Here is a 20023-nt window from a genome sequence, read left to right as displayed (position 1 = left end):
ATCCCTTGTTCACAGAGCAGCAGCCATTTCCTGCAGTACTAGTCAGTGTTAACGATACTCCACCTCCTCAGGCCATAAGAAACTTGTCAGTGACAAGGAGGGAGTAGATCAAGACCCAGTGGGTGGTCAGTAAACCATCTGCTGGTGAGAGTTGTGTGGTAAAAGCTAACATCGGACCAAACAACCTCATCATTTGCCAAATCATCCCTAACCTAGGCCCTCTCATTTTCAAGTCTGAAATCTCTGTTTGGTGTTTTCAAGAAACCTAGGAGGCATTGCATTTGGTAGGTATAATGATGGTTATGTGGGTAATTACAGCCTTCTTAGACATGGCAAGCATGAATGGTTATGTTGCTCACACGCTGACCTGGCACTTCCTCAGTGGCTCAGTTTCTGCCGTGTCTTTAGACTTTGATCAGGTTCAGTCCTGCCTCAGGAGAATGCAGTTTGGACTCCATTTTGAAGGAAAAACAAGTACTGACATTAGTACTATAGTACACTATACAGACTATAGTACACAATAGTCTTGCTTGTATGCATTGGCACTTCATTTCATTCATTTTGTCACAAATGAAAATAACTCGGCTATACAGGGAAGATTTTGCTAGCTGGCTAAAACTTAACGTTTTAACCTTAGCTCAGGTTACAGTTAGCGACAGTTGTGCGAGTGGCAAGTTCGCTACGCATCACAAGCTATCTTAACTATTTTTAGTTTAGTGAATATATTCACAAAATGTTAAATGAAATACTTTCCTTACTACACACCAACTCCGTTTTGGTCAGAATAAATCCATAATCCACCAAGTTAGATGTAAAACTACTCTGGCTCTAACGTTACACACTGTGTTCCCCAGCTGCCTCTATGTCACCGCTGGCCTCTCTGGGTTAGCTCGCCGATCAAGAGCCCGTTGCAGAGCAGTGGCTCTCAATCAGCCAAATAAAATGACAAAAATCCTCCCCCAGAAAACACCTCCACCTTTGCTTTGTACCTTTTACATAATTTATTGTTGGCTATTGTTAGCTGGTGGAGTAATTTGGCAAGCTAGCTAACTAATAGATCCACACAGGTAGTATTTTGAAAGCCATAGTGTTTGCAAGCGAGCTAAGGTTAGTCAGCTAGCTGTAACTTCGCTACGCTGCACGGATCTGGCGTTGGTTTGCTTCATATCGTTAGCCGATGAAGTGATTTGCAAACAAAAAGCTAACCAATTTATCAGCCAGATCAGCCCGAGAGTGTGGATAAATTAGCTGACGTTATCCACTCGAGACAGTATTTTGCTACATTAGCTAGCTAGCAATTCATCTGGGTTAGCAAGCAAGCTACGTGGACTTTGTGTTGGGCTCTGTGTTTTGGTGGGTTAGCTGACTGAGCTGAACATGGAGGCTAGGCACTCAAGAGCGCTCACAATGTCACCTTTGGGTTTCCACCGGAAAATTTGTCCCGAATCCTTCACACAGAAATCAATACACAGGCTAGAAAGTCGGGGAGGGTCTCATTTTTTAAGTGATGTTACAATACATGTAAATTGTTGCATGTAGTACCTTTAATATTGGTTTGCATTCAAAAATTCAGAAAAATAAACAGCCCGGCTCTGAGGCTGCGACCAGGACGGGAGACCAGACAGGCTTTTGAAACTATGAGCAGGTGTGTTTAGTTACAGTGTGCAGACAAAACAGGAAAAATGTGGAAATCAGTAATAAAAAATCAAGGAGAAGGACAGCCACGCCCATGATGGTAGAGACATCTGTGGGGAAGTATACATCACAACACCGGGCCCAGGTGTGGTACATGAAGGAAATGACGACCCCCCCGCCCTGACCTGGATCCTGCAAAACAAAAACGACAACAGAAGACAGAAGGACACCCAGTGGAGCGGAGGAGTCATCACCCCCCCCCCCCCCATACACACACACACACACACACACACACAAAAAAAAACGGGGTTCCCACCGGTAGTACCGGCGGACTATGTAATTCAAAACAAGGACTACACAGCCTAACTTAACCATGTCCACATACATATTCCATAATGACCGGTTCTGTGAAAACTCCTCCAGCCACCCCACCTATTTCCACCCTGCAACCCAGCAATTCTGGCACCTGGACAAGCATTTAAGGGAGACAATGAGAGAGAGAGATAGGAGACTGGAGAGGTAAAACAGTAAACAGAACAGCACAACATTTAAGAGCAAGGTGCTTGGGACAAATCTTGGAACATCTGCCACGATATTTTCAGAGCCTTTGATGTGGCAGATATCCCAACAATAAGGCTGCAAAAACAAAACCCATTGGATCAACCTGCAGTTGGGACAATGCAAAAAAGTTATTGAGTTGTGGTCTGTGTAGACCACCAGAGGAACACAGCCAGAGTCCACATAGACTTCGAAATGCTGTTAAACCTAAATGAGTGCAAGTGTCTCCCTCAATAACAGAAAAACTTAACTGAGTCTGCGGGTTAAATTTCTTCGGGTAGAAACTCACAGCACCTGCAAGCACATCACTAGCATCCACGTGCAGTTTGAAAGGTCGAACCATGCATGGGGCTGCAAGAACAGGAGTTGAACAAAGAACGGACTTAACATTGCTGCTTGCTGACAAGAAGCTAACCAATTGTACTTTGCTTTCCCTTTTAGTAAATCCATCAAAGGAGCTACCACAGTTGAGAAGTTTTTACATAAACGTGCATCACCCAGACAAACAAACAGCTTTTTAATACGACCCAAATGCTCTTCCCACGTATTGCTGTGAAGCACAACGCCATCTAGGTAAACAACACATCCCTCCAGCTCTGACACAGCCATGTTCATCAGACGCCGGAACGTCGCCGGTGCGCAAAACTCATTACTGTATAGGAGAACAGGCCGGAAGGCGTAATGAAAGGGGAGATTTCTCTGGCCCTTTCGGACAGAGGTACTCGCCAGTAAATCTTCAGTAAATCAAATTTGCTAACATACTGAGCTGAGCCGACCTGATCAACGCAGTCTTCAATACATGGCAAGGGATAAGCATCTGGTTTTGTAACCCCATTCACCTTACGATAGTCTATGTAACACCTAGGGCTTTAATAAGCCTTATCCACTAGATCATATGAGCTTGAAAAGGAGAAAGGAGAGCAAGAACCTGGTCACCCAGACTAAATCAGCGCTGCTCAGCTTTATGGGCGCACAGACCCTTCATTTTCTCATGCCAAGAGGTTAACTTTGCTTTAGCCATCCGCGGTTCTGGTTGCGCCACAGCATCCTGCAACAAGTTCGTTCGGACTAAAACCGGTGCTTTCCTGCAGGTTCTCTCTAGCAGCTAACAATAACCCCGGCAGCCCTTCTTCCCACTCCTGGTTAAGTTCAACGCAATACCCACGCAACAGAGACTTCAGGGTCTGGTGAAATCTTTCCAGAGCCCCTTGACTCTGGTACGTGGAAGCCTGGTTATGTTTAACCCGTAGTTGCCTTAGAACTTGAGCAAATGGATGAGCCAGAAAGTTTGAGTCCTGGTCCCTCAGGAATTCCAAACGTGGAAATAAACTGTGTTATCGCTTTCACCACTGACTTGGCAGTAATGGAATGCAATGGATATGCAGCAGGATACCATGTGCTCTGACACATTACTGTAAGCAGGTAATTGCTACCAGAAAAAGGCAGCCCAGAGCTCACAATATATGAATTAAACGAAAAGTTGGACTCCTCCAAGCTGCCTTTCATTCCAGTTTCCACCTGCTGACGGGGAGAAATGGGCTAACATGTTTAACAGACCAGCAAATGCAGCAGACTTACCCTGCGCCCCACCATTCCCACGCCTCACATTGGCTGTAGGACAATCAGCTTTCCAGTGCCCCCTGCCTTTGCAGAAGTTACATATTGTGGTAGTCAAAGTGCACCAGACCTCGTGTAGCCCGTTCTGGCCTGCCCAGACGAGGACCAGCTCCTTCCTCCCAGTTACCTGTTGCACGAAAGGTGCTGCCATTCCACCAGTAACCAACATCATCTTGAGCTCGGTGCTCATGATTACCCCGGTGTATAAGCACATATTCATCCGCCAGTGCAGCGGCTTCCGCAGCAGTTGTCACTTTATGCTCACTGATGTAAACAGCAATGTTACTGGGAACAGAATTTTTAAATTGCTCCAAAACCGCCAAATCACATAAAGCACCATAAGACTCAACCTTCAATGCAGTACACCACCTACTGAAATGAGTAACCCTGGCAAACTCAGCATGCGTCTGCTTACTGGACTTCTCCCATGTCCGGAACCTTTGGCACCAACTCGTACGCCCGTAACACAGCCTTGACCGTTGCATAAACTTTACTCTCAGCCACCGTGAGAGCCGAGTAGGCTTCCTACGTCTCGTTCACGAAACTGAGGAACCAGTTGGGTTAATTCTTACCACCCTCGTCAATGTCTCCCAACAACCAGATTGCGCAACTCAATCACAGCATGAGGCGATTGTGGACACTACAACACATTCCACTGACCACAGGTTTCATTCATAAAATCGGACTAGCCCCCATTTGTTGCAGCCAGGAAGAGTTTTTAAACTATGAGCAGATGTGTTTATTTACATCAGGCTAACAAAACAGGAAAAATGTGGAAATTAGTAATAACAAAACAAAAGGACAGCCATGCCCACGATGGTAGAGACATCTGTGGGGAAGTGATGACATTTTTATGCAGCACCACACCGGGCCCAGGTGTGGTACATGAAGAAAATGATGACCCTCCGCCCTGACCTGGATCCTGCGAAACAAAAACAACAACAGAAGACCAAAGGACACCCAGTGGAGCGAAGGAGTTGTCACAATCTGGATGTGTATGTGTGCAGTTCTCAGAGTTACTGTATGTTTATGTGTATGGCGCTGTTATTTTTCATGAAAAGCATGCTGAGTCCGTCCATTGACCATGATATAATTCTGTGACCGTGGGGCATTACATACAGTCAAGAGAGCATACAGTTCATCTTTTAAGGATAAGCAACTGAGACAATCTCTAATATACAATTCACACACAGATTGAATCTTCACATTGGGTTCTTTTACAGTCGTCCTCTAACTTGATACATTTGTCGTCATCCTCCACTGGTAATGTGTTACAATTTGTCAAAAACTTTCCCCTCTCGTAATGACATGTGATTCAAAGCATTGCTCGAATTCTGCATTAACTTCTCCGAGACCTGGCGTGCATAGGAATGGGCTCTCGTTCAAGGGGATTTTGATTTTGGTTTGAAAAAGACTGGGTTGCAATTTATAGAACTCATTTGACGTCCAGAGTGTCTAGCAGAGTGGAAATTGAATGTCCAGACGGTGAAGTTTAAGAACTTGAGTAAAAAAGGTCAGAGAATGCTGTATAGGAAGACACATTTGACTTATGTTCCACATATATTGTGTGTGTTTTGTACGTTTCTTTTCAAACTGTTTTGGTAAACCTTTATTTGGAAGTATCATGTGTGTGTAGTTCTTTTTTTTTTTTTTTATTCATTCAAAACGTCTTGCTGCCATCGCCATTTAGCTGTCAGTTGTTGCATGAGAGAGGACACGCTGTACTTCAGCCCAAGTTGAAATCTCTCAACGATCATAGACTGTACATAAAAACGACTGTAATGCCGCCTTTTAGTGCTCCTCGTAAGCTCCTGCTTTATACGGCTTAGCCACAGACTATAATGGAAATGTAGTGGGCGCATGGTAAGTTTTGATCGTCCGGCTGAATGGTGATTGTAATTTTTCTTTTTTGAAGTGATGATACGTCTTGCTTGTACTATACACGCCATACGTAACACCTGACAACTGAACACACATTACACGTAAAATCCGATTTTCTGAGTGTAGTTTTAACATTTCCGGCACTACCTGAAGACAGCATAACAGCCGATGCATCGGAGAGAGGGCGAGTGAGACGGGTGGGTGTGACGTCATGGCACGGTGCCCCGTCCATGTTTGGCGGAGAAGAAGTTTGTGTAGCTTCGACAAACTCTGGATACCATTTGGTTTGGGTAACAATTAGAGCTTAGGAGAAGCAAACCTATTTATTCATAACTTTTCATTTGGCTGCGGTGACCTTGCTATAATTTGTCGTCATTATTAAGTACACGTTATCCAAAGAACCCGGCAGAGACCAGAGCGTGCGGTTCTGGATTTATGTCCCACTCCCGTTAAATTTCACCGCTAATTACTGTGTCGCTCAAGTAGCCCAGCTAACGTTATTCCCGGGTGACTTGTTTTTTTTTTTTTTTTGTTTCCCGCGAATAAGAAATCGGCTCCTAATTCTTCGGAGAGACTCGCATCCTCCGCCGGGTGGTCTCGTATGAACCGTGTCGAGGCGGCGGCGAGGGATCGGGGGCTCCGCCAGCAGAGCCGGGCTTCAGGATGGTGATGCCCAGAGGAGGACGCCTGTTCCTGGCGGCGTGCCTCGGCTCGCTCTTCGTTGTCGTGCTTTACTTTCAGAGCATCACCAAGTCAGGTAAGACCCCGTTCATAGTCTGCCCCTTGACAAAAAGCAGCAGCGCTGCTTAATACAGTGGACAGGTTCTAAACAAAGTAAAAGTACAGAGTTTGTAGTACACCCAAGTCCTCATACTTGCTAGCGAGTGTACGTACATAAACTAACGTTACGTTAGCTACACTGCACTCGTAATATCTTGTCCGGTGTTGTGTTAAATAGACGTTTGTATCATGAATGCTGATAACTGCAGTGAAAAATGGCACACTGGACTTATGGTTAGCAAACAAATTGCTGTACACTATACGGGTATTACACGGCTACATACATACAGTATAGAATTAAGAACTAGTGTGGTGGTCTTCTTTGCAATTTTAATGCAGCATTCGGGCTTTTAAATATGGCCGTGTGGTTCTGCGAGAGTCGCGGGTCTTTGGTAAACAGTCATTTTGCCACATAAAGTAACACTGGCACACCTGTGTGTGGTAATGTGCATGTGCGAAACAGATGGCCATGTGCAGAGACTAAATGAGATGTGATGTGAATGAAATGAAGTATGAATAAGCTCATGGCGAACAGTGGAATGTTTTGAAAGCCCCCCCCCCCCCCCCCCTCTGAAGAGAGAACCCCTGTATTCCTCTGCTATCCTCTTCTTACCTCTCCCCTCCTCTCCCTCCCCCCTTTGTTTCCTGGGCAGAGCCTATTCTGGACATTGAAAGACAGATTGGCCCCCAGGGGACTGCAGACTCCCAGGGAGAGGAGTCGGAGAGAAAGAGGTAGAGACGATTGGTTTGCGCTCACTGTGCATGCTGAAGCAAAAATGGCACATGGGCAAAGAGGAGAGGGTGGAAGAGCATTTGATGGAGAAAAGAGGTGTTTAGTGAGGAATAGAGGAGGAGGACGGTGCAGAGAGGAGAAACCAGTGCCCTGTTTTTGGTGATTGTGGGGCGAGAGGAGCTCGATCAATCCATGTGGGTTTTTGTTGAAATGGAAAAGTGTTGAGATGAACTCCTGCGCAGCGCGCTTTGGATGATGAGACACACGTCAAGGCACAGTCTGCAGTTGTCATGTGTCACAATATATAAAATATGATTAAGGGAAAGTAAAGGATTAAAATGACACCCATAGTTCCATCTGAACTGTCTTCCAGCACGCACCCCATGATGGAACATTTCACAACCACAGCAATAAATCGCCTTTTACAGACAACCACGCATTGAATATATGTGTAGCTGTCAGTGGCACACACAAACCACATGTAGCCAAACCTACAAGCAACACAGTTTAGCACTCCCATTGACCCCCCCCCCCCCCCCCCACACACACACACACACACACACACACACACACACTAACTAGGTATATTTATCCCTACTGCCTGACCTGTTTAGGCTTGTCTGCTTTACAGCCCCACCAGTAGACATGCAGGCCACATGAAAAGCACGTTGGAGCCACATTAGAGAGGACTAATTCACAGGATGTCAACAAAGCACAGGGCGTCCTTAATTACTGTGTATCTAGTCAGAGACAGAACGACAAAACCGACACCACATTTCTAGTTTAGTTCTGTATTATCTGAGTCATTTCCATTGCTTTTCATTTCTCACTTCTGCTGGGTTTTGATCTGACGGGAGCACAGTGAAATGAAACCGATAGCAGGAACCAGCCAGTAGTTCTTAACTAGAATGATCTGTTGCAGTATATATATAGCTATATGTTACTTAAACTATAATAATGCAATAATACATATAATACAGAGAGGCAAGGCTAAAAAGGAAAAATACGTAAAACAACAAAGATGATGAAATACAAATATCAAAGTAATAAAGTAGGAAAATGAGAATCTAGTATAAGGATAGATATAGTGATGAGTGCAGTTTAAGAACAACCTCTCCCCCGTCTGCAGATACTTCAGTAACAAAACAACCAACAAAATGAAACTGTTATCTGTTAAATGTGCATTGCAAACCTGCAGAGTCTGTAACCCCAAAGTTTTTGTCATGTCTGACAGTTACCAGCGGAAACACCGATGTAGTGTGAAGAATGTCCTGTACTTGTAAGTTGAACACAAGCATTCTAGATGTACTTTTAAAATAGCCTCATGTTTCCAGTCCACTTGTCTTACAGAACCACCATCTTCCAATTAAGCCTACTGTTTAACGTCGGACATGAAGCGCATATCAGCGTCCATTGTCTGACTTCCTGTGCCAAGACCCTGGGTCTGGCACTCAGGAAAGAAATATGAGTCCTATCCAGTGGGCTATTACACTTACATTAGTTAAGTTGTGTCAGATTTGTTGTTATTAACTATTAATTAGTTTGGGAATTTGAGTTGGTGAGATTCAAAAACCTCTCTTTTTTTGCTTTAGTTTTAGTTCCTTTGCAGTTTAATTTCAAACGCAAATGATTTTTGCAGTGAGAGACAGCACTTCCTCAGGTTTTGTTGAGATGAGATCAGTGGTTTTCAATATGCAGCACACATGGAAGACTAAATAAATGATGTAGTGTTTAGCTTAAGGCTGAACCAAAACAAAAAAGACAGCCAGGTGAAACAACCTCTGTAGTCTCATTTAGCCGCTTGTTAGCAACCGCCTTTTTTAAGACACGTAAAAAGCTTCAAAATTCATGAGTGGGGGGTATCTACTGACGTATGTTATGTCGTAGAACAAAACGACATAAGCTTGTGTTAACCACAGACCTTATTTCAGGCATCTAACCAAAAGCCCATTCAAAAAAACCATTGTCTTAATATCATCAGAGTTATTATCATGTTATTAAAAAATGAGGTTTGCTTTGTCGAGTACTTCTTTCATAAACTGATAGTGATCTTTGTCTGCAGTTACTGTTGTGTATTGAAACTACTTCAAAAACCTGCAGTGGTAGCCCTGTTGGATTGTAGCGCTGAGCCGATTAGTTAATCAACATAAAAATAATTGAAATATTTTGTTAATTGATTAATCATTAAGTATCATTAAGTCATTAATTTACATTCACTGGGTCTGATTTCTCAAATGTGAATATTTGATGGTTGTCTTAGTCCCCGATGATAGTAAACTGAATGTCTTTGGACTTTTGACTGTTGGCCGGACAAAAGAAGACATTTGAAGACGTCACCTTGTTGTACTTTGGGAAACTGGTAGACATTTGTCACTATTATTTGACATCTTATAGACTAAACAATGAATCAATAAAATAATTGACAGAGTAGTCGATAAAGAAAATAACCGGGCCGAGTTTTGAGTTGAGTTTTGAAGCTGTATGAGTCGTGTTGATGATACAATGCAAATACGGTGCATTTCCATCAGCAGAAACGTTTTCCCAATGCTACTTCAACCTTTGATTTCCTAAGAAAAAAAAAAAAGAAAAGAAAAGTCCTTGCTCAAGCCAGGGTAAAAACGTTTTGACATTCTGAGGAAATTTCCCTGACATGTGGTGTTTCCAGTCGGCCTCTCTTATTAAATACATCATAATTTGAACAAAAATAGAGATGAACACCCAGTTTCTCTTTCCTCTCGGACTCCCTTTAATGTGGTTGCATTGACTCAGCAGCGCCGTGGCGCAGTGGCATTGTGTGCATCGTTTGAGGGTATGTATTCGTTACTATGCAGAGTATCGTAGCGCAGCGTGGAAGGGTGGTGCGCTTGTCAAAGGTGGAGGGACTTGTCAGCGTTTACAAGATAAGTGAAATCCACAGTTGTGCCAACAGTGCTACTTTGACATGTCCTCAGCCCTGCTGTTTGACACAGGAAGCCATTTTCTATCATCACCCTGACCACCAAAAACAAACTCACTCTTGCCATAAAATGTAAAATTTTGATGAGAACATGAGTGATGGCACCATGAAGATATTCTCTGTTCGTGGTGCTGTTTGCTCAGCATTCACCCGCTCCAACTTTTCCACTTCGCTTGCTAGACAGTTGTACATGGCCTCACATACAAGAGGGTGGGAAAACTCGTCCCTCTCTTTCCCAGCTATGGGAGACAATAGTGAATTGTCTGATAAAGCCGAAATGCCCACAAGCACCTGAATAATACATTTTAAAGCAGTGGTTGTCCTTTACATTGTTCCACTGTGATGTCACACAGATGGATGGTTTTTGAAGATTGTTTTTTGCCAGATATCACATGCTCTGCAGCCCAGTTCACTGAAGCCACTTTGCTGATTCGTCTGACAGTGATGGATTCCACCTCACAACTCTAAAAAGAGGCAACATGCCTTCTCTGACACACACAGCCAGTGCTGTAAGACACTGTAAGCACACACAAACACACTCTATTCTTGTCATTGAACACGTGTATTTACCCGCACACGCACCCATTCATACACATACAATGTAATACTGTAATTATACCAAAACATACCAGCCCTACTTTAGGCACATACCTGAACGCTGGGTATGCTGGGTAGAAGGACTCGCTTTCCAGTCTGGTTTTGTCTCGTTCCACGGATCGTCACATTCGGGCGATGCCGTCATAAATGTCATGTTTTGAAGTGTTTCCTCAGACAGACCTGACTTCAGTTGAACAACATCAGTATACAGTTCGACGCTAATGGTTGTCCATTTTCGCTGTAACTAACTGGGAAACTGTAACGCTCCCATACAATGGATCTAAATGTCAGGGAGGATCCTCCAGCTCTGGTCTGTCATTCGTGTTTGCCATTCAGAGGCAGTGACACCACATGAGCCTGACTAACCGGGCTAAGAGGGCTAAGTCGACTAGCATGCTACAGCTGATAGACAACAACTGGTGCGCTGCCAAAACTTTTGAATTTCTGTTCCACGCATGTGAGTAGTGGAGATAAATAAACTATTTTGGGTCTGCTGGCCTGTGAGTATTATGAAATGACAAATGCGCGTCTTGATTGGAAATTTTTTTTTCGGATTTTATTTACCTCGGCGAGTAGAGCCTACGTATGTATTGTGATTTAGTGATATCGGTTTAGAGTTTTGGGGCTTCTGGTGTCAGTGTCAATGCCCAAGGACATTTCAACATGTAGACACAGAAGGAGGTGGTGATCGAACCGCAAACCCTGTGATCAGTGGACGACCTGCTCTCCATCCATCCCGAGCCACAGCCGCCCCCCACCCCCTGATGTAGTGATTTAATCCAGAAATCCGTTGGAAGAATGTTTCTGCTGCATTTTGATGTGAAAGAACTGTGCAAGTGAACATAGGGAGGGTTAGAGTAAAGACTAAACTGAAGTGCCTCCCCCACTACAAAGTTTATCACTGATCGTAAAGTCACCTCATCTTGTTGGTCTAATTACCACCATCTGCAGCTCATAGCATGTGGACGGTGTGACACCTTTTGAATCAAGTGTCTTGTTACTCCTGATAATCCCATTGTCTCTTTCTGCCTTCAGTTGTTTTAATTTGTTGACATCCTATTTTCCCTCACAGTCACTTTCAGCTGCACGGTGAAACAGACTGTTATATACCTCCAATCAGAGAAAATTACATAGTGGTTTTCTTTCAGCTCATGGAAACTTTCATTACGTGGCCCCCATAAAGACAAGCCTCCTTTTCAAGTGCAATTATGTGTATTTTTACCTTGTTAAGTAAATATTTACATTATGGAATCCCCTGTGCTATTTATCATGATCATACAAGGGAAGTGTTTTTCTAAAAAGGGAAGCTGATTTACCAGCAGAGGAGGGCAGAGATTTCCCTTCATTAAAAAAACAAGATCAAATAACATGAACACCAAAAGTGATTTGATGCATCGGGCCCACACACACACACACACACACACACACACACACACACACAGTGAAAGCATTTTGAGATACTTCTTGTCAGCAACTTTCTGTCAACTGAGTCATAAGATAGTGCCGTCTTTTTATAGTGATCCTGACCGGTACACAGGCTTAATGGAACCTTGTTTGTCTGAGGATACAACATCAGCCTATATTTACATCCCTGACAGGCTGTTAAACCAGAGAGACCGTTGTTCAACATGGACTTGTTTGTGTGTGTGTGTGTGTGTTGAAAGACTTCTTCAACTGTCTATATTGTGTCACTTCCTGGGTCTGAGAGGAAATGGTGGTTTTCTGGTGCATGTGATACTACATATGACAGAAAAAGATGCGACTCATGATGATCAGAGTGGATTAGCCTCTGAAATGTACTTTTCCATTTCACAGAGTTAAACTTTGTATACACAACAAATGCTACATATAGCGTACAGTATAGCGGCTGCTAGATACGCTAATGCAAGAGCAGAGAAATACAGAGCTAGAACCTATTTACAAACTTAAAAGATTCTCTAACTCTATAATATATAATGATAATAGCCCCCCCCCCCCCCCCCCCCCCCGTGGGTCTGTGCTTGTCTCTGCTCACGCATCCTTCTCACCTTTTCCACACCTATCTAGTTTGCATGCCTGGATAAATGTCCCCATAAGACCACAATCCGCCCCAGAGAACATACTAAACCCAGGTTATTTTTATATGTCAGGTCCTTGGCAGGCAAATCACCTTTAATTATTGGTTTGATTATCAAGCAGTAAAGTAAATGCCACAAAAATAATTGTCTCCTTTTTTTCTCCTCCAAATCTTTTTCTTAGTTTTGAGCAGGCAGGCGATATAGTGCAATTCGACAAGTGGACAACAAAAAAGTACAAAGTGTCCGGTGCCAAGCATTTTTCGATCGACAGACAACCAAAATATTGTGGAAATTTCTTTCCACTGTCGATTATCTGCATTGACTTTAATTATATACTTATGGTTGGTGATTTCAACACCCATGTTGACAACCCCCAGGACAGTAGTGTTATCGAATTATCTTGCACTCTGGATTGCTATAGACTCACAGAATAACAGTGACGCGCCACTCTTGTTATAGTGTCATATGCCAAGTCTTCGTATGGCACTTTGACTAGTGTGTAAACTAGTGTGTCACTGCTTTCGACTGCCATATACTCCAATCCTGTGGCTTATAATGACTATTTACTGGCATGCTGCTGACTATTGTTATGTCGCTGCTGTGTCCCACATGTAAACGGTAGGCTATGTCACTGTCACCAGTAAATCTGCCACACTCCTTCAGCAGGTACTGCGGAAAAACATTGTACTGGAAGAAAACCACTAATTGTAGACAACTAATACTGATGCAGTGTAGGAAATTAAAAAAACATCCGGGGGCACTTTTAAAAAATAGTAATTAGTGCATAAAGTCGCTGTTTTTAATTTGAAATGAGCCCAGATTAAAAGATGCAGACAGTAGTCCACCACCACCCTGTGCCAACATGCATAAATGAAAATCATACTTTAGCTGTTCCAAAGAGAAGTGTGCAATCATGAGTTTAATATTCCTTCTTTGTTAATGTAGTTCTGGAAATAACTGCAGTTTAGCATTCTTTATTTCATCCCCAAATTTAGCCCTGATGACATTTTGAGCATGGATGAAGTAAAATAATATAGATCCAATCGCTCAGACCACATTCGGAGGTGGTCTGGGCCACATGTGGCCACAATTCTTTTAGCAGTGTGTACAGTAATCAGTGAGGCACGGCCCCCAGAAACACTCCGCTCTGACGGCATGATAAACAGTAAATGAATCAAATTCAGGTTAAACATGGATATATATGTTTATTTAGCTACCTGTTCGCTTCCTTTAACAAAGTCGTGATTAGCTTTTAGCTGTCCTGCTTTACAGAAGAGGAGAGTCGTCTTATTTACCTCTCAACACCAAGCCTATTATTTTCCATTTTTTAATTGTAACTTAGTGTCAACTTGGGTTGCTGTCTTCCGTAACAGTTGGAGCTTTTGTTATGCGGTACCGGTCCATTGCAGCAGCCAACTTCACTGCAGGTGCAGGATTGCCTGGCCTCGCAGCTTGGTGTGAACAACAGCGATGTTTGTGTGTGTGTAAAAGACAGATATTAAATGAATTGAATGAAAATACAATCGTGGAGTTATGTAGGTTTAGGAGAAACCTTGGGGGCAATTTTTGCCCCTCGATCACGGTTTTTAGGGGCACTTTGAGATTTCTTGGGACATTTTTGCCCTTCCACTCGTTAATTTCGGACACTGTACCTTTCCTGATGGTTAAACCAGTGAAGGTAGCCGTATACCTAACAGCGCACCGAACGCAGTCTTGGACAAAGTTTTATTTATTTGTTTACTTATTTATGAGAAGTGGTATATGTAAGTGGAACATAAAGCCAGTGGCATATCTGCCGGTGGAACAACAGCGACATACCTTTTTCATGCACACAGCAGCAACAGTATTGACATTTGAACAGTGGCATATTTCTATAAGAACATAAACAACATATGAGTGCCATAAGCTGATGTTGTATTGTCTTAAACCACAGTTGGTGTGTTAAGTTATACCACTTAACAGTATTTTCATGTTTTAGGACTCAAACCAGGAGCGCTCCCTTGATCTTTTTAGTTGACAAATTATCTCTATATTTCCCCTTTTCATGTCTTCCCTTTGAGATACTAGTGTGGATGAAACACGGAAGTGTTTCTTCCCCATAACGTAGTGCTTATGCTTGACAACAGCCATTGAACCATTAATATGAGTAGCCTCTACAAGTGTCTCTTGACCTACTTTCCAGCTTCCTGAGGAAGCATCCTGAGTTTGCAGAAGGCTTAGCTGCTTAAAATGTGAACTGCAGTGCTGTTGACTACGAGCTTAGACAACTCATTTATTATGTTCAGTTCCACGTGGAACTTAGACTGTCTGATTTTTATGCACAGTGGGCTTTTATGTTTCAAACCTCTGGGATGCAGCTTGCTGTTATTGTGACCTCTCTAAACCATTCATCTTCCTTTGTCTTGAACATTTCATACTAACAGGAATGCCCCGTAACTTGTGGGGGAGTGTGCAAAACATTTTTATCACTCGTGTGTGTACTTAATCATACACATAAAAGCATATACTGCATACTAGCATATATAAATTAGATGCAACTGGGTGTATGCCCTGCATCCACACATGGCCTAAGATGTGGACTTCATACGTGTCCTGCTGTAAAGCTTTGATCATGGTCCAGCAAGACTTAGGTGTTAAGATGATGTGGCACAGATTCCCCCAGAGGAAGTTGAGGATTTTGATGGATCATGTGAGCTCATGCAAAGATGAGGAACAGAGAGAGAGAGAGAGGCTTCATCATGGCAGCCTCCGTCTCACTGTCTATCTCAGATCTTCTTGTACCACACGTTCTACTGTATTTGCTCAGCCACCAGTGCTGTAATTGTTCTCCTTTTTTTTTGTTTTCTCTGTTTCCTCAAAATGGCAGGAAGTAGTTATGATTTAAAGTTTGATTTTAATCTTGAGCGAGTGTTTGTAAACAATAGTGGTTTATATGTTTTTCACAAGATTAGAGTCCCCGAGCTGACAAGAGATTTATTAAATTTGGGTGCCAGTTCAGTTTTATTTGCTTAATGTGAACTCACCAGAAAGAAGAGAAACAGTGAGGGAGAATAAGGCTCTGGCTCCTTCTGGATTCCATACTTCATAGCATTTTCATTAACTGATATGCTTCCCATATGATGGTATTGAGTCTTACAAGTAGATTCCCACATGCTAATATACATGAAGCACACTCCCTTCCTAGAGATAATAACAAGGTCTCCATCAAGATAGATATTTTAACTTCTTCAAAACAGCAGAGCCTCCAGCAGGCCCAACATCACAAATACATGTTATACTGCCAAGCATTGTTCTAACCCAAATCTAATCAGTGTTGCACGTTTATCATGGTTTAGTTGTGTAACTTTAGGAAACTGGAAATGGGTGTTCTCCAAATCTGTTCTGTTTTGGACCGTGTCTTCCAGTTAATTTGCTGTGGATATATAACCAATTTCCTAAAGGGTTGCAGTCAAAATAAACAGGACAGAAACAGAAAAAGAAAAGCTGCAGCTAGAGCAAGTTTGGAAGGAACACACTGTTCCTATGGTATCTGTAAATTTTTTTAAAAGAGGGATCACGTCATGATGAAGGCAGAACCAGAGGAGGGTTGGAAAGTTGGTTCTGACTGATCTTCCCCGTTACTCTGTATGGACATCTTTATAGTGTAATATAAACCTCTGTGCAAATACACGACACACTGTAAAAAAGTGTTTGTCATCCTTGACCTCCATATGGGCTAATGAAAAAGTAAAAATCATGTGGTGGGAGATTGCAGAGGGAATCCCAATGTTACCATGGCAGAGGGCTCAGTGGCCGGTGACTGTGACCAACCCCACTACACAGGCAATCACAAAAATGTGGTGAGTAGCTGTAATCACGTTGACGTTTGATTTGTCTTTCTAACTCTAGAACCTGGTGTGAAGACAGGCAGCAGGCCAGGGAAAAGCAGGAGAAGTCCACTGCAGACCCTCTACAATGGAGACCAGGTGAGAACACACACACACACACACACACAAACACACACAAAACATCAAGGCCTATTTGTCAAATCTTTAGCGGCTTTGCCAGCTTTGTAATGATTGAATAATTACTGAAAACATGTTATCACACAATGCATGCTAGTTTTCTTAGCAATGCTAGCTTCATGGCTCCACGCATGACTATGTCAGTCCGCTGGTCGGTTCACACATTCGGTTCACACATTCATGTCCCCCTCAGGATGAATTGTAATAACTTTGGTGATCCTTGAACTTTTCGTCTCGCACCACCATGAGGTCAAGATTTTAATTGGGCTAATTCTCTGGATTATGACCGAATACCTCCCAAAGTAAAAGCCTCAGCTGTCCTTTGTGTTGGTAAATGTTAGCATGCTAACACGCTGAACAAAGAAACATCATACCTGCTAAACATCAGTACATTAGCATTGTCAATGTGAGCGTGCTAGAATCCTGATGTTAGCATTTAGCTCAATGCACATGCATGTGAACCACAAACATTACATTTCTTATGGAAACACGACTGACATTGGAGGGGAACAAGTTCAGTAATACTCCCAAATGTCTCAGAAAACATAATTTCATAACAGTTTTTTTCATGTCAGTTCAAGGCTGGCCTGGTAGGGTATTAAGTTTGAGGGTCACATTAACCTGAATAGTGGACTTCCATTTTCCAGCTGACCAGAAACACAGATCCAAATGAATAAGAATGTTGTTTCAAAACTGCTGTATTTTTGTAATATCTTCTCAGAATATTAAAACTCACCTGAATTTGTCTTGTGATAACCAAACTGTTTCACGCTTGTAAAATGACAGTTGCTACACAACTTTCCTGCAACCATTTTTAATGGTCGTTCTATTTCTGCTTCTTCCTCCCTGAATCGCCCATTCGGGGCCCTCGGGTCATTGGTCCTGCATCGTCTTGAACACATCCCTTAAAGCAGCTGGATCTGTTGGCAGCTCAGAGGTCCCTCCAAGGCCGCAGGGAACTGTTGGGGCAGGCATGTCTAAGCCACACGAGGAAGCGGCAGGTTCTTTCGCCTGAGAATCTCAAACACCTCATTGTGGATGATAAACACAAGCTTGTTTACTGCTACGTACCCAAGGTTTGTTACCATGACAGTAAGCAGTGCAGCTTAAATTCTAGGCCAGAGGTTTTCAAACTGTGTGGTGCGCCTCCCCAGGGGGAGAGGTAAAGTTGAGATGCAAATGTATGACAGTGTTTAAAAACACTGCCGCTCTCACTTTTCTCTATGTACAAATGTGTATTTTGGCTTGAATGAAAATCTTTTTTTTTTAATCACTTTCAGGTAGCCTGCACAAATTGGAAGCGTGTCCTTATGGTCCTCACCAGTGATGGCCGCTACACTGACCCCCTTGCGATCCCTGCAAACGAGGCCCACGTGGCAGGTAACCTCCGCACACTTTCTGAGTTCTCAGTCCCTGAGATTAACCAGCGCCTTCGCAGCTACCTCAAGTTCATCTTCGTGCGGGAGCCCTTTGAGCGCCTGGTGTCCGCCTACCGGAACAAGTTCACCCGAAGCTACAACACCGCTTTCCACAAGCGCTACGGAACCAAGATCATCCGCCGGCACCGGCCCGACCCAGAGCACGAGGCACTGGAGAAAGGGAATGACGTTTCTTTCCAGGAGTTCGTCAAGTACCTCGTGGACCCTCGGACCCAACGGGAGGAACCTTTCAATGAGCACTGGGAGCGGGTGCACTCCCTTTGCCATCCCTGCCTGATCCATTATGACGTCGTGGGGAAGTACGAGACTCTGGAGCCAGATGCTCAGGCTGTGCTCACGTTGGCTGGAGTGGAGGGGACACTTCAATTTCCAACGTCTGGTAAGAGCACCAGGACTGATGGCAACATGGCAGCACACTTCTTTAAGCATATCAGTCCCTTCTACCAGAAGAAACTTTTCAACCTGTATCGAATGGACTTCCTGCTCTTCAACTATTCCACACCAAAGTACCTCAGGACTCACTGAGGGGCACAGAAGACGGTTGACATCAGTGCCATGGATGGACTTTCACATCCCCTTCAGACTTTTTTGTTAGTGATGATTGTTTTGCACTTTTTGGTTGCCATGGACTATAATATTCATCCCTTCCTAGAGTGGTCAATCACAAGCACTGACTTGTTCCTATGAAGCTGTGCGGAAGAAGTTGATTTTCTGGTTTCAGTGAATGAAACCACATTTCTTCCTGAGAAGAAAATATCAGTTTGTGCTGTGATCTAACAGGCATCTGTCATATTAAACGATGTATTGTTTTTGATTTTTATCAGAAGACAATACAGATGGGTCGTTCCCAAAATGTGTTTGAAAATGCAGGCGACACCTTAACTGTCTCTCTGTCAGGTCTTTAGGGTCAGTTAGAATTCAGTATTTATGTTTTGTTCACCTGATTGCCATTTCTCACCTAGAAATGACTTTGTCAAATTGAGCAAACCTGTCTTTGACTTTTGTTACATGTGGTCTTGTAATATGCCTTACCAGCATCCCTGCGGTGCCCACTACAGTAAAAGTTCTTCCATGGCTTGTTTTTCTGAGAATTAATGAGCCATAAATGTAACAGGAGCTGGTTCTCCTCTTTGTGTGGGTATACAGGTGAATGTGCTGACTGTGAAACTGAACACAGCAGATTCACCTTTATGCGCCTACAGTACAATATCTCTAGATGGCATTTATTATGTATGTAAGTATTTATTGTTATGAAAACGTGTGGTAGGAAGGATGTGGGCTCCTGATTTTGTGAACATTTTATATGAAAGAAGGGTGTGTTTTTTCATTTTTTCTTTTTGCATGGAAAGTTACTTGCTGTTTTAGCTTTTGCACATGAAACGGATGCTGAATATAATTCTTATGGACAATTTAAAAATTCTATTCTTTTCTTTTCTGATCAAACCCGAGCTCAAAAAAACATTTCACGGGCCTGTCTCATCTAACTGTCACAGCACTCGTTGGCGCCATCTTGAATGCAGATGTAAGAGTCATTACCAGAGAAACTTGCAGTCACTCCTTTGCCGTTCCTCCTCTTTTTCGCCGTCTGTATTTAGCTCTGGGCAGGTAGGCTAAACAAACAAACAACCACATAGCTGTAGTCAGCTCTGGGTCCAGCCCAGCACCAGCCCTGATCAGAGCTCCACTTGTTTAGGGTGAATGCAGGCACACGAGGGGTTAATCCACCTACAGTCATCTCCACTACAGGGCCTTGTTCAGCAAATGTG

At 43.2% G+C, this 20023-nt stretch overlaps 1 protein-coding gene across 1 annotated transcript; it reads left to right on the top strand.

Moving 5' to 3' along the window:
• Positions 1-6317: 6317 nt before the first annotated feature.
• On the top strand, positions 6318-19569 carry LOC139288890 (carbohydrate sulfotransferase 11-like). Its single transcript, XM_070910340.1, has 4 exons — positions 6318-6448; positions 16703-16779; positions 17730-17894; positions 18099-19569. The coding sequence occupies exons 1-4, from the start codon at positions 6355-6357 to the stop codon at positions 18780-18782; spliced, it is 1020 nt and encodes a 339-aa protein (XP_070766441.1). The 5' UTR covers positions 6318-6354; the 3' UTR covers positions 18783-19569.
• Positions 19570-20023: the final 454 nt, after the last annotated feature.

This window comes from Enoplosus armatus, chromosome 8, assembly GCF_043641665.1.
Source record: "Enoplosus armatus isolate fEnoArm2 chromosome 8, fEnoArm2.hap1, whole genome shotgun sequence".
Taxonomy (NCBI): domain Eukaryota; kingdom Metazoa; phylum Chordata; class Actinopteri; order Centrarchiformes; family Enoplosidae; genus Enoplosus; species Enoplosus armatus.
This window is presented reverse-complemented; position numbering and strand designations above follow the sequence as displayed.

What these genes read in the sequence shown, in the direction of transcription:
- LOC139288890 (XM_070910340.1), top strand. Translation starts at nt 6,355, where the DNA reads ATGGTGATGCCCAGAGGAGGACGCCTGTTCCTGGCGGCGTGCCTCGGC. An exon ending in CCCTCTACAATGGAGACCAG is followed by an intron (nt 16,780 to 17,729) that starts GTGAGAACACAC and finishes CATCCCTTAAAG; the next exon opens with CAGCTGGATCTGTTGGCAGC. An exon ending in TTTACTGCTACGTACCCAAG is followed by an intron (nt 17,895 to 18,098) that starts GTTTGTTACCAT and finishes AATCACTTTCAG; the next exon opens with GTAGCCTGCACAAATTGGAA.